At 36.8% G+C, this 15941-nt stretch overlaps 1 protein-coding gene and 1 long non-coding RNA gene across 22 annotated transcripts in view; one reads left to right on the forward strand and one right to left on the reverse strand.

The window, feature by feature from the left end:
• The window catches only part of LOC106157494 (uncharacterized), a 36156-nt gene that overhangs the window by 17117 nt on the left and 3098 nt on the right, over nt 1-15941 (reverse strand). For 7 of the 21 annotated variants that reach the window (XM_087016897.1, XM_087016907.1, XM_087016901.1 and 4 more), the window contains 3 exons: nt 14013-14129; nt 4822-4881; nt 4373-4482 (listed from right to left, as the gene is read on the reverse strand). Coding sequence is in view for 5 of the 21 variants with exons in the window: in XM_087016910.1 (XP_086873036.1) it covers nt 14118-14129 (12 nt within the window). In the remaining 16 variants the exon portion in view is untranslated. Of the gene's footprint in view, nt 1-4372; nt 4483-4821; nt 4882-11747; nt 11912-14012; nt 14130-15769; nt 15878-15941 lie in introns of those variants that run through there. The other 14 variants (XM_087016900.1, XM_087016908.1, XM_087016902.1 and 11 more) reach the window with 4 other exon arrangements.
• Nucleotides 1958-11645, forward strand: LOC147760584 (uncharacterized). The gene is made up of 3 exons (XR_015335402.1): nt 1958-2074; nt 10059-10301; nt 11516-11645. It is a non-coding gene; the product is annotated as an uncharacterized LOC147760584 (long non-coding RNA).

The raw sequence follows: 15941 nt of genomic DNA on the forward strand, positions 1-15941 counted from the left end.
GTTAAATCTTTCATACACGGCCTCATATATGTATTACTCTCAGGCCTTCGATATTATTGTTACACGGGACTCCTGGAAACCTGAAGCACAGGTCTACGGAGTCTTGTTATCCTTCATGCAGTTTTATGGCTGGGATGAACACTGCGAAGTAGAAACAGGCTTTACTTAGCTTTACTTGATGCACGACAGTTTAAACAAAACCAGTCTGCAAGGCTTGCTTTGATTTGGCGTTAACCTTACACTGGGTTTAAAAGAACAAATATAAATATGTTCGATGGATTAAATGCCGGCTTCGTTATATTTTAACTAAATGCGTTCATTTGCACAGTTACACAGATAATATTTTTAAGTTGTTTGTCGTTCAGCACGCATTATAGGCGAGTAGCTAAATAGTGACGGTGATCTATCCAAGCTCAATCTTGGCAAGTATCGTTTACAAAATAGATCATGTTGAATAAACTTAATTACGCTTTAATAAATAATCAACACACGGTTCGGTTATTGTCACTTGAAAGCTTTTGATCAAAGACGTTCAATGAAATCACAAATTATTTGACGATTAAAAAATGGACATGTTCAAGGGGCAGTTTTTGTTTCAGCTAAAGGGACTTCAGGTACAGGTAGAGGGTTCAGTTACGTGTTTCATCGGATGATAGCATCACGCCCTAGGTCTAAGCGAGTTGAATAGAAGCTTTTTATCCAAACATCCTATTCCTAACTACTGAGTTAGGACAAAGGTCTAGTAACATGCACTGTGCAATTACTATTAAAGGATCAGATGCATACTTGATTGTTTTTCCTCTGGTGTCGCACGTATGCATCCTTTCTTGAGTGATCTAAAACAAGTCGCTAGTGTACCATGTTTCTCACTGTAGCAAAATATGTTCAACATAGTGTTTCTGAACGGCAGCCGAGACACAGTAATTGTATAGGCATGCTTTAAGCTTGTTCGAGAGATAATAACAGTCGGGTTTAACAATAGATAGCGAGCTATAGTAAGACCCCCTCCTCTTTAACTGATGATTTACACTTTTAATTGACCGTACTTTCGTATATTGTATGATCATACAGCCAGACTTCCCCCTGTTGCACGTTGTAGTTGGATTGTCATTGCGCCTATGTCAATGCACCTCATTTAATTTCAATATTATAATATAAGCATAATATAAGTAATATGTTATTTCCTTATTCCTCTTTCATTATCATTCATGTTTTATAAATACTTGAATGCAGATATTTCAAATTAAAACGTAAGTACATAAATGAATTATACATTTATAAATTAATGCAATAGGAATTTTTTGAGACAGATTGATGCTGACGCTCATGCATTTCAACCAAACAAACAATAATTAGTTCAATATTTGACTGCGGAAATTTCATATAGGATGAAATAACTGATAACAAATTTAACTAGCAGTTTGTTAGCAACACTAAAAACCAGCTGCGCGTGCCAAACTAGTGAACAAAAGGACAGTTCGCTTCGCGTGGCACGCCTTAGCATGGGTTTAGCCTCTTCAAGCTATAATCCTATCGCCGCAACAAACAATAGGCACCTTCTGGCTGATGTATCCTGCTGTTGATTACACCTAGTTACAGCGGATTGTCACGCTCGCGCTGGGCCACATAAACCGGCGTCATGGGGTTCACTCGTATTAAGTATTGTGTTATTCCACCTAAGCTATTGTGTTTGTGCGTTCGAATTTTGAAGGGATTTATACGGCCCTCCATTGTTTGTCCGCCCCCTTCTATTCACAAGATAGGGATTAAAACATTTCGAACGATGTTACACCGGTGTACAACGGAAACAAAATTATTCCGACCACTGTAATTGCCTGTATTGTTCTATTGTCCAGTGTGTATACATAATTATCCAAGCATATGATTTCCATGTTTTGACTACCACAGCGCACCACGTGGGGTGTCTGATTTACATTCAATATGCAGACATTACACATGAAAAGATCACCTATCTACAAGAGAATCGCTAAAAGTAATGGCTACAGAAACTGTCTTCTATCAGAGTGATGTAAGGTAGTGGAGTTGATGTGGCTGTGGTAGAATCAAGGTTCAGGTAAAGGTTATTTTTATGAGTAACACGCTGTGGGCCTCACACACATGTCCTCGTTGTTGCGCTATAGAACACGCTCTAGCATAATCTGGTTGAAAAGGTAACGTTATCAGACCCCAAAACTTCCTCCACCCTCCACAAATACAAACTGCATGTCTGTAACCAAAAAGGAATGCCACTGTGGATGAGGCCCCAATGACAGTGTGTGGGTGATGACACAAGGGTTTTATTTAGGGAAGTTAATACAAAAATACAAATCCGTTATTGTTAAACGTTTACAGGTTTGATGAATAAAAACGTGAATTATGTTTAGTTTTTGGACTTACCACCGGATAAGCGCGTGATGGGATTTCACATAATTAACAAATGCATACTTTTGTATATCCTGGTACCCTCGTAGAAGAGTAATGTGCACTGATTTTGATAACACACACTTAACAACACACGTATTTGACAGCGCAGCAAATTAAAAATGATTAATCAGTGAATAAACTGATGTAATTGTATGGGGGTAGTCCCACAGAAATTTTATGACCGAAATAAGTAAGAGGTAGGATATAACAATCAGAATGTAAGCGGAAAATTCACATAGCCTGATAAGTTGAAACCTTTATAACAATTTACACTAGTCCCATAATTTCTACGTTATGCTTTTCTAAACTTTTTTATACTTTTGTGTTCGTTAACCTCTCATGCGTGCATATGCGAAGGAATTTAGAGAGCGAACACGTAAGATTTATACATTATCTATAACATGTAAGGCAGTTAACATAAGGGCTTTTTGACTAACTCTAGCAGTACATTTTAAGGCTAGTTTAAATACTGACTTGCGTGGCTGTTATTTGTTTCAAATTGGGATAAAACATAATGTATAAAAGTTTTGTCAAATATATCATTTATAACTTTGCTCTATTTATACAGTGAGTAAGCAAATATAGGTGTTCCATATTGTGGCCACCACCACACACCGCACCTGACTTGTTAGCAACTTTCAACAAGGAACTTGTAATCATGCTTTACACGTTAATACTTACTAATATATCTTACTTTTATTAAATAGACAGACATTACGCATCTAAAAAATTACCTGAAATGCAGGAAAATTGGCAAAAGGAATGATTACAAAATGTGTCTACGATCATGGTGATGCAAGGTAGGCCTATATAACTTGATAGGCACGTGAATTGGAGAATCCCAAGGTCTTATCATTGATACATACATGTAGACTGGGACATTTTCCAATCCATGTGCCTTATTCGGTCGTGTGTATTTTGGACTCACCACCTGACAAACACATGATGTGGTCATAAACAATGAACGGGTTTTATCATCAAGTGATTATGGAGCACGTGGCTTTAAATGTGCCGACATATTAGTTATTAGCATAAATGTAGAGATCTACGTCTATGTTATCAGCTAGTTTCAGCTGAAGACTAACATAAACTTGATCCTCAGTAAGCTCTACAAAACTGGCAGAATGGCAGAACTGGCAGAATTGAATGTTCTTTGTTTCATCACATATTGCAATTACAGTTGTATCTTGATCAGTGAATGGGGAGAGGGGTATTTCAAACACCAAGTATGCCGAACTATTGGAACACCCCAAATATGTCTCATGTACAAACAAAAGACAAAAATATTAAGATATAGCATCAACGATATCTGGACAAAATAGACGACAAGACAGTTTCAAAAATAACCCAAAAGTCAATAGTGATGTATCATGGGTATAATGGCGAGTCATCTGTAATAGTTCATTGAATAAGACCATTAGTAGACTAACATAATTCCTGGCCTTTTGTTTCAGCGCTTAGGCAATTGTGTCCCTATTTGAATGTCAGGTAGATCGACCCCCCCCCCAACCACCACCACCGTCCATATCCATCGGTGCCTGGTGATGTTGCTAAACTCTCGGATCTTACTTGGAATGTCGCTTACTTGCTTTTTATTGTAGAGTATTGAATCCAAATGCAGGGGTGGGTGGATTTTTATTTTCGCAAGGGAAATTTTTGTCATGACGGAAGTTCTATTTGGAGCGCAAATCCCATATAGAATGCCTTTAGTTAGCCATGAGATTTGAGGATGCTTCGAGCACTAAAACTGGTCTGTCTATCATTAAATTCCAAATAGACATACAAGAAAAATAAAATAAAAAAATGTCGTTTAACTGATCATCTATATATTGTTTTTGAATATATTTTTTACAGTAATAGATGTTCCATGTTATAACAACTACAAAACACTACAAGGGATGTCTGATTCGCATTTAATAGACATACACTGCTCATTTAAAAACCTTACCTTATATCTAAGAGTTCGTCAAAAGGAATGAGTGTGGAGACTGTCACAATCGGGAAGATACCGGTACAAATACATTGATAGGCTGGTGAAATCGGAGTTTAAGCTTTTATCTGGAAACAGAATGCACTACAGTTAAAAATACGTTAGGAACCGTATCCTACGGGTCTCATACTTCCCTGGTTATCGTGCTACATAACACATTCTAGCTTCTCCGGTCAAACAAAGTTCTCAAAGGCCTATATGGATTGTTTCACCGGCCTCTACACAAGCAAATTGCATAAGTGAACCCCGAAAGTAGTTAAATTGAGAAGTTGAGGTAAAAAAACAAAACAAATCCATTATTGATATACCTTTACGGATTCTGTGATATACCTTTACGGATTCTGTGAATAAAAACGAGAGCTATGTTAAGTAAAGTGTGTATATTATTTTTTTTTTGTGAATTTCACCTTTTGATTCTTCTCTTCACAGAAATAATTTTTGAACTCGTCACCAACACATGGTGGAACCTAACAAAACAAACAGTTTTTATCATTACGTTGTCAAGGAGGGGCGCGTTGTTAAGCAGACAAATTAAATATCATGAGTGTAGCTAGTATCAGCAAAGAAGACTAATGTGACATTGGACGATATTCAGTAAGATTCGACAAAGGTGGAATAGTACCAGAGCATGGGGGCGAGGGTTAGTTAAAAAGTTAATGTATACCCATATCTTCCAACTGCTATTAGACATCAAAGATGACACATTCAGAAATCAGTGAATAAAGTGATGTTTATTTTTCGGTCAGTTACCACAGTGCTTTACGGCCGAGATTATATCTATATAGGTAGAGAATCTATCACATGACAATGAAATGCTATACTTTATACCCCCGTAGCCTTACTACTTATAGTTATGATTTTCCTTACCCCTCTGCAATGAATAGCAGTGGCCTTCAAACTGTTTTTTTAGGCACGAAGTTCGTGCTGCCCGTCGGGCACACCCTTGTTTTTAAATAGTATGTACAGTAAAAGGCGTTTGAACCCTACGCTGTAAAAAAACAGTGTTTAGCATTTAAATACATACAACATACGTCTTAAGCATCTATACACATTTAGAAATATATGTAAAAGCTAAACACGTATAGCTTTTCAAGCGTTTCACAGAAGAAAATGCTAGACACGTTGGCAGTGTTACTGTGTGCTTAGCTTCACCGGTATATGAATCTATAATAAGTCGATCACAAGCTAAGCACATTGGCTTAGCACTTCCCCTGCTAAGCGCGTGAGGCTGCTAAACATATGGAGCTGCTATAGGTGTGGAATTCCTAAACGCGTGGAGCTGCTAAACAATACCCTCTTCCGGGGCTATAGTAATTGCGGACATTTTTGCTGAGGCGACATCAGACCAATATGTCAGACCAAAATGACTGTCTATTTATCTAGAGATATATCTGTGAATATCTGTGAAAAATCAATCTGTCGCCCTGGTAGAGGGTAGCTGAACATCACGTTAGCTTCTCTAGCTTCTTTCAGAGGAAATAAAAACATGCTTAGAAGTGTCGCACTTCTAGCTACGTGATTATTTTCACCGGTCCCATAAGTTTATTACAAGGCTCAACAATTTGGCTTAACACTTCCCCTTGTAAACGTGTGGAGCTGTTGAAGGCGTGGAGCAGCCTGCTCGAACGCTTGGTGTCCTTTCTTCCAGTAACGTGTGCTTATTAAAAAATTTATAATGTTTTGAAAACCTTTTTTTATAAATAACCAAAACACGTCTTATGCTGTTTGAATTACAGTTAGCGGTTAATTCCAAAATGGACTTGGGGTTGGTCGGCGACTAGAGCGGTGCAAATATTCGGACTATCGGTACCGATATAACCAGCATGTGATGAAAGCTAAAATAAAGTATTATAATGTATACCCCACCATTATCCTGATGTTCTATTGTTCATTACTTCCGGAAAAATAAATAGACATCAATACCGTAACGCATTTTATCAAAATATGAAAAAAGGTGTTTTAACAAAAAAGTGATTGTTGTTTCGTGTCTTTAGTGAAGTAGTTAATTTTCGTACTTTGTTTTTCAGAAATAGGGGAGAGCGGGGTGGGTTGGAACGCGGGTAAGTTGGAACATTGGCTTTATTTCTTAAACCACAAGACCGATCATGTGCTCCTTCAGCATAAAAATGTCACGTGGCATGGTCATTCATCCGGTAAACTTGTGGAAGTTTCGAAAATGCAGTAAAAGTTTTATGCGAAAAAAACTTATTTTTGCTACTCGAAGTAAGTTTTCATATTTTTGACATTCATCGTGCTGTAAACTAAAGTACAAGGATTAAATCACTGAAATTGTGCATAGCGTTTAGGACCACCTTGATGTTCAAAAATCTGTCGTTTTTTTTAAACACTTCCCACGTGTTAAAGAAATACAGTGTCATAAGTAGGCCATGACGTCATGGGGGCTGGTCGGAACATTTGACATGGGGCCAGTTGGAACACTGTCAGGGGTGTTCCAACCCAATCCGCACGGTGTTTTTCATTTTTTAAAACCTATCTAAATATTTTAATTTCAACTTTGAAGAGAGTAGTAACGTAGTAACCCAGTACAACTCCAACTGGCGACGGAATCTAGCTGATAGAACATCTCCATGATGCCGGAATGTACATGCGTTTAGAAGATACAAGGGGGGATGGTCACTGCTTGTTAAATGCAGTTGCTGTTTGGTCGAATAGGGGTCTGCATGCCCACTGTTGATTTTTGCGATAAATTGCTTTTAAATGTGGAAGGAAATGTCGATTATTACTCTGCTTTTCACGGCAAAATGAAAATATTCTAGCTGAGAGCCTATGTTATGGATAAACTATACAACACCAATTCTGCCGATATTGTTTTAAATGCTTTGTGTAATGGATTGGGGGTTGCTGTCAATGTTTAGTGAACGAGGGTACAAAATCCGCCAGAAAAGACAAACATTCACCTCGTAACTTAGGCAAAGATTCAGTTGAAATCTCAGTTGCCCTCACCGGAAGAGGTGCTACAACACACTAAAGCGCACTTAAGAAAACCCCAAAACAGCTCAAGTCCAGAGGCTCACCGTCGCAGTCCAAAGATTAAAAGAAGAAAACGATGCAGTGCAGTACTAACTGACACACCTGAAAATGAGCTACTCGAAAAAGAAAAGGCCAAGCCCAACAAAATTAAAAAGGACAAGCGCAACAAAAATAAAAAACAGTTAAAGATTTCTAGTCGATAGAGAAAATCAAGAAAAAGGAAATTAAAGATGACCAGCGATTCTGTGTCAGAAGAAGAGTGGCCATGTCTGGTTTGTGGGGAGCCGTTCATTAACAGCCGACCAAAAGAGAAATGGGTTAAATGCATTGTTTGTCTAAAGTGGTCACATGAAGACTGTAAGGGTGACCGAGTGTACATATGTCAGAACTGCGATTTTGATTCTGAGTTGTTGAGTTGAAAGAGATACAGTTTTCATTTGTAGGTCTAACATACTGTTGTTAATACGTTGAGATATATGAGTTCAATTTCTTTTCTCTTAAACTACACCACTTTTGTTATCATTATGAAATGAAGTGTAACTGGATATGGCAAGAAATTTCATCACCCATACTTATCATGAACCTTTTCGACAAGATGATTAAACCCATTCTCTTATATGGATGTGAAATCTGGGCCCAAGAAATCTTCACAGAGAAAAAAATATCATTAAATAAAATAAACAAAATGCCCTTTGAACAAATACATTTAAAGATGTGTAAATGGGCACTTGGTGTGAGAAGGTCAGCTAGCAATAATGCCTGCCGTGCAGAACTTGGGCGCCTCCCATTATACTTGGACATTGTTAAATTAGTATTAAGATACAGTGAAAGGCTGAATAACCTTCCAGAGCAAAGAATTGTTAAGCAAGCATACAATAGAGAACAAGCAAAAAGGGAAAAAAACTGGTTTTGGGCAATGTCAAACTTGGCTACATGTTGGGGATTAAATCACTCAAATTCAACACTAACTGTCAATAAAATTCACAATAACCAAAATCTAGAAAGTGACATAACCATCAAAATAAAATCAGATTTTTGGGAAGAGTTACACAGAGAGGAAAATAATAAGCTGAGGACATACAGGAAAATTAAACATCAATATGAACCCGAACCATACTTGAAAATGAATATTTCACGCACCCACAAAATACTTTTGGCAAAAATGAGAATTAGTGACCATGACCTAGAAATTGAAAAAGGGCGGCATACAATCCCAAAAACACAACTTTCAGAACGAAAATGCCCTCATTGTAATGAGGTAGAAGATGAAATACATTTTTTCCTAAAATGCGCCCATCACAAAATTGAAAGGAAATTGCTGTTTGAATGCATACCAGAGGTAAACTTGCAAGGTCTAACAGACGAGGTCAAACAGCTTGACATCATTCTAAACCCACCCACTGAGCAGAGTGCGATTGCAGTAGGGAATTTTGTAAGTAAAATTATGAAAAAACGTAATTAACTGGAAGTGCACAAATGATTTCATGCATCGCACCTGCATATTAAGAGAATGTATATTGTGTAACATTATATAAGTATAATTTTTTTTCTCTCTTTCATTTACTTACTATCATTACTATCTTTTCGTATGTATAATGTATAGTAGTTAGAGAGCCTCTAAATGTAAAAACATTTCAGTGCTCAATAAATTATTAATTAACACATCCTCACGCCATGTGTAATTTACAGTAATTGAATCACTACAGACAAAATAAATCAGAATGCTATATAAAAATTAAATTAAATGACCCGGAACATGTGGTACCGGAACAATTAAAAGTTTCCATTTAGGCTTCTTTACATTATGTAAAACATAGTAAAAAACGAGACAGTAGTGGATTTTTGTTTTATTCACATATATATTTTAAGTAAAGGGGCCCGCACACGGTGAGCATTCGGCGCGCGCCACTTGCGCTGCGTCAGATGCTCGCGCTCCTCAGCTCCCCGCACACGATGCGCTCTTTGCTCAGCAGAGATGCCTCCCGGCCTGCCCCTATCGGACGCACCGCGAACTGTGGGATCATGTGATTAAGGAAACATTACATATTTATTTTTTTTCTGAAAGTAATGGCAAATGGTGACCACGTTAATCAATCAGACTAACTATAACTGTGTACATTTTTGTTTACTTCGCTGTTTGTTTCAAGCTACCGGCACATGCGCATTGTAAGCATGGCGTGAGCAATCGGCGCTTGCACCCCGCACACACTGAGCCATTTGCCTCAAGAGACCAAAAATATCAAACACGTGAGATATTTTGCTCAGCCGCGCGAGAGGCAAAAATCTCACCAAAATAGTCCCGCACACGATGAGAAAACGGCGCAGCGCAAGCGCCAATTGCTCACCGTGTGCGGGCCCCTTAACTGAATACAAATGTGAATGTATACAATTTTATATTTTGGTCGTGTGAAATGCACCTCTATAGTGGGGTTGGGTGTATCCTCTAAATATTCTTATTATTTTAGACCTTTATTGTCACTCAATTCCAGAGTGTGAGGGTAGTGGACGTATGATGGCACCAGTATTATACAAAATAGAAGTTAACATCAAATTACATGTCGTTTATTGTTAAACCTTACGGTTTCGATGAAAAAACATGGTCCATGTAAAGTTAATTGTATATTTATTGTATTTTGTAAATTCATCTTTGCAGATCGAATGTTTCTTAAACTTCCCTTAACTCAGTGAGATAGAACTTTTGGACTCGTCACCTGACAAACACATGATGGGATCCCACAAAACAAACAGTTTTTATCATAACTTTGTCAAGGAGGGGCGTTACGCAAACATATTATATACAACGAGTGCTGCTACAGCATTAGCAAAGATGACATATGTGACCTTGGCCGATTTTCAGTCAACTTTGAAGACGGCGGACTAGTTCCAGAATATGGGGGTGAGGCTTACTTAAAAGTTAATGTTTAACGTGCTCTAATCTTCCACCTGCCAATAGACATTAAAGATGACACATGCAGTGTAGTTTAAATTAACAAACCCTTGCCTATTTCCTCCGGTGTTGAGGCGAGCATTTACCAATACATATACATGCAATGTCTATTAATTGCTTTTGGTAACACGTATTGAACACCACATTGTCAAAGCACCAACCTTAAAAAAAAAATAACACAATGAACAAACGAATGTTACTTTGATGCACCAGAACTTTTATCTATACATTATCTATAAAATGATTATCATTACAAAAGTCATAAAAAATCACCTACCCTTAAAAGTTGATATTTTAAAAAGAATACCCCTCCCCAAGATTTCTATGTTTTTTTTCTATTTTTCTTTTAACAAATTTCATTTCTTTAATTTCTCTGCTTTACGTATCTGCGATCGTCAGACACTTCCCTTACCCTTTTTTCTTTTTGTTAGGCAAATTGCTTTATCATAGTTTGTGTTAGAATACAGCCTTATTTTTTAAGTATGCTATACGCGTGTGTTGCCCCCCCCCCAAAAAAAAAAAAAAAAAAAAAAAAAAATCCAACTATCATGGAAATTGTTCTTCACAGCGCACTTATATTTCAAAATACGAAATTGAAAAACAAATCAGTTAAAGGGATAATAACTCTTCGTTTTGGCCAAAAAATGAATTTTGCTGGAGTAGACAACAATTTTCCCATACTTACCAATGGTTAATGAATCCATTTTTACATTCAAAGTTAGTCCCTGGTTTTTTTCTAAAAAGTTTGTTTTTGTTAAAATCTCTTAAGAGATTTTAACAGAGCATAGCCATCAATGGAAGACACGTGATCTGAAGACAAGCTCAGATATCAGAATAATAGCTATAACTGCTGTTTTTGTGGTAAAACAGAATATATTATATTTCTATGAGTTGTTCACAATGTTTTTATTGTGAAATAAAGATATCATACGAAGAGTTATTATCCCTTTAACTTACGCCCACTGTGAAACGACTGACAGTTATGTCAAAGCGGTGGTTTCACAGAGCTTTACGATAAAAATAAGTGTGTTTACTTGTAAAAGGTATGACTATCACAAAGAAAGTGAAATGCCACCCAGAAATATATTTTCGTAATAAAACAAATTACTCCAAATCCCAGATCTTACTTGTATAAATTGAACTTCTCTGTACTTCTTTTTCAGATCTTCTTAAATCTTCTGCTTCCTGCGTAAATACGTCTAATGTAGCCGGTGCCGGCACTTAAAGTGAGTTTGCTTATCGAGATGCGCGATGACAGGGCTTCAATCGAGGGTACCCCTCTGAGGGCAATCGAGCAATGTCTTGGGGAGATAACGATTATACTGTGCACGGTTGCTGAAAATGATGTATGTATTTCAGCACGCAGGTCAGTCGGCGATAACTCTGGTCATTTTTCTTGGATGGCTAAGACTGATGTGGAATCAGCTTTCAGGATACCGGAAGTATGAGCAATGACGACAAACCTTGGCCGATTTTCAGCAAGATTCAAAGACAGTGGAATAGTTCCAGACCACGGGGCAAGGGTTTCTTGAAAAGTCAATGTATGCCCATTTCTCCAACTTCCGGAAAACATCAAAGATGTCAGATGAAAAAATCAGTAAATAAAGAAGCCCTAAAGTCGTATTTGTGTTACTAAAGATGTTTATCTTTTTTACACCTTCAAAACGGTAATGCCACTCAATTCCATAATGTTAGGGTAGTGGAGGTAAGATAACAAGGCTTTTATATCAAGAATTATATTGTTGTTAAACCTTTACAGGTTCGATGAATAAAACAGCATTCATGTACAGTTAATTTTATATTTATCTATTTATTTGTTCATTTATTTTGTAAATTCATCCTTCAATTTTGCAGTTTGAATGTTTTTTTAAACCTCCCTTAATTCAGTGAGATATAATTTTGGGGCTCGTCAAATTACAAACACTTGGTGGGATCCCACAGAATACACAGTTTTTTATCACAACTTTGTCAAGAACGAGCGTTTTGTTACGCAAGCAAATTAAGTACAAAGAGTGCAGCTAGTATATGGGCGAAGATGACATACGTAATCTTTGCCGATTTTCAGTACACTTTGAAGATGGCGGACTAGTTACAGAATATAACTTTTATAACACGCATTAAACAACACATGAAGTTGTCAGAGCACCATTCTAAAAATAAGACAGTAAACTAAGACACGTGTTAGGTGCCCCGTTTGTATTTGTGTGACTCAATATCCTGTATAAAGACACTTAGCGTTTTTACACCTTTAAAATTATAAAATCATTTAAATAATAATAATAAAAAAACATGATGTCGATATGCTTTTCTGTTGTGTTGGCCCAAGTGTTTGGAGAGATATTAAAAAATTAGATTATTTCTAAATACTTTCAAAATGATATACAGCATTGATCCCGAGTGCGGTGTTGGGTCTGTATTATAGTTTGCGAGGAGAAATTGCTTTTTTTACCTTTACAAAAGTTCAGTTAAGCACAAAAACCCTTGATAGCTAAGAAACCTTAAAAAGCCAATAACATAAAAGAATACGAAATCTAATCTAATCAAATCTATACTAAGATAATACTCCCCAGCTACATACAAGAAAAAACATCTAAATCGTATAATGTGCCTGTCCCATAAACTTGACCCCTGGACCTTTTTGTTGTATTTTTGAGATCTTCATTTCACGGCTTTCAATTCTTTACCGTCCTCGACAACATTTACTTTGTTTGAACCATGTTTGACTTAGTCCTTTGCTACAACAACCCCTTATCATCTGCCCGTTGTTCATTTTGCCCTTTAATAATCTTGTAAATATACATGTTCCTATTCCATTCAACTTTTATTCAATAAGTTTACTGAAAACTGCGCACAAAGGAGTGGTGAACTAAGCGCTTGGGCATATAACTAGAATAAGATTTTTTTCAAAAATTCTTTTAAATAATAAATCAATATTATCCTACCCAGGCTGAAAAAAGTTCATATCTTAAAATTACGGACAACCTGGATGTATTTTTTTTACCAGACTAATGTGAATAGATGTTGTTACTCATTGACCGCTAGGTGGTATAGCTGTCAGGACCCTCTTATATATGTTGGCATAAACCCCTCCTATCCCTATTCATCAGTATCTGGTGATGGCTGATGTTGATAACCTCTTGTATCTTACTTGGGCCAATGCTGATTTTCTATAGAATACTTTTATTATTTCGCAAGGTAAAAATTGCTTTTTTGTCATGACGTCAGATCTATTTGGAGCGAAAATCCCGTCAAGAACATTTTCAATGAATCAGTGAGATTTAAGAATGCTCCAAGCACTAAAACTGGTCTGTCTATCATTAAATTCCAAATAGACATACAAGAAATAAAAAAAAGTGTTGTCTTACTGATCATCTATAACTTCTTCATTTTAATATAATTTCACATGTGCTCGATGTTATAACTACCACAAAACACCACAAGGGATATCTGGGCCCCGTTACTCAAAAGGATCGCGCATTGCGACCGAGCGCAAGCGTCTCGATTCCAAAACTCGCCATTCTCGACCCATATAATATGCCTGTAGCTAATATGCCAATGTAGCCTCCATGTGATATCGCTGTTCGCAATGCACGATGCTTTCGAGTTACGGGGACAAGATGTGCATTTGATAGATATGCATTGCTCATTAAAACAACTTACCTTATATGCAAGAGTTCGTCAAAATGACTATGGAGGCTGTTTTCGATCAGGGTGATGTAAGGGAGATGCAGGCACACATGTTGATATGGCTGGAGCAATAGGAGATTAAGCTGTTATCTGGAAAAAGAGTAGGTTGTAGTTAGAAATATTTTACGTACAATATCTGTCAGACCTCATACTGCTTTTCTTATTGTGCTACAAAAAAGGTTCTACTTCATTCGGGTCCAAAAAAGTCCTCAAAGGCCTTCATGTACATGTATATTTTTTTACCGCACTCCAAACAAACAATTTAACTGCAAGCCCAAAGGAATTACATGACAAAAGATGAGGCAATGTGAGTATGTGAATGTAGTGTGGACGTAAGATGGCACAAGGCTTTTATATTGAGAAGTGAACGTCAAAAATACAAAAAAAAAAAAAAAAAAAAAAAAAAACATTATTGATATACTTTTACAGGTTCGGTCAGCAAAACGAAACACATGTGAAGTCTAGTTTGTATATTATTATTATTATTATTTTTTTGTCAATTTAATCTTCAATTTGCAGTTAAACTCTCCTTACTAAGATAATTTTTGACTCGTCACTTGACAAACTCATGGCATTATCCCAAAGTTCCAACAGTTTTTATCATAACTTTGTCAAGGAGGGGCGTTTTCTTAAACAGACAAATCAAATATCTTGAGTGCAGATAGTTCGAGCAAAGACGACTAACGAGACCTTGGCCGATTTTCAGTAAGATTCGCAGATAGTGGAATAGTTCTAGCCGATAGGGGCGAGGGTTTCTTTAAAAGTTAACGCTTTCCCTAATCTTCCAACTACCGGAAAACACAAAACATGTCACATAAATAAGTGAATAAAGTGATATATATTACCTTTTAGGGTGGTACCCACAGAACTTTACGTCCGAGATTGTCTTTATATAGGTAGAGAATTCATCACAGTGAAAGTGAAAATCATTGCACCCCTGTAAGATAACTTCTAAGTTATGTTTTTCTATAATTTGTATAATTTCATTTTCGTCAACCCCTTTGCTATGCATACAGTGACCTTCAAACGGTTTTTTTTACTTTTTAGGCACTCATCAATGCCATAGCTAGTGTAAGAGTACAGCCTTGCTTTCAAATAATATGTAATACGCGTGAGCGTCCTAAAGTTTGATTTGTACAACGACCCAAACCCAATATAGAGGACTGTCCCTTTTTTGTAAATTTGTCGGTCAGCAACAGAAAACCGTGTTTCCTATTGCATCAAGTACTTGGGTAAGGTAAAATTTTCTGACAATTTTTCTGTTTTTCTAGCCTTCTTTTAACAAATTTCCTTTTTAATCCCTCTGCTTTACGTGTCTGTGACCATCAGACAATTTACTTACATTTTTTCTTTTTGTTAGGCGAATTTTTATTATCATAGTTTGTATTAGAATACAGCCTTGTTTTTTAAGTATGCAATACGCGTGTGTGTTGGCCCCCCCAAAAAAAAGAATAATGATAAAAATAATAATAAATAAACTATCCAACTATCATGAAAATTGTTCTTCACAACGCACTCATATTTCAAAATGCGAAATTGAAAAACAAGTCAGTTAATTTACGTCCAGTGAAACGACTGATTGTCATTTCAAAGCGCTGGTTTCACGGAGCTTTACGGAAAATATAAAAGTGTTTTTACTTATAAAAGGTGTGACCATCATAAAGAAAGTGAGGTGCCACCCAGAAATACCCTTTTGTAATTAAAAAACTACCCCCAGCCTCAGATCTTACATGTTTAAGTTGTACTTTTCTCTACGTCTCTTTCAGATCTTCTTGAATCTTCTGCTTCCTGCGTAAATACGTCTAATGGAGCCGCTGTCTGCGCTGAGAATGAGTTAGCTTATCGAGATGCGCGATGGCGGGGCTCCAATCGAGTGTACCCCTCTAAGGGCAATTGAGCAAT

The sequence above is a fragment of the Lingula anatina genome, chromosome 7, assembly GCF_051362555.1.
Source record: "Lingula anatina isolate TDL-2025a chromosome 7, LinAna3.0, whole genome shotgun sequence".
NCBI lineage: Eukaryota > Metazoa > Brachiopoda > Lingulata > Lingulida > Lingulidae > Lingula > Lingula anatina.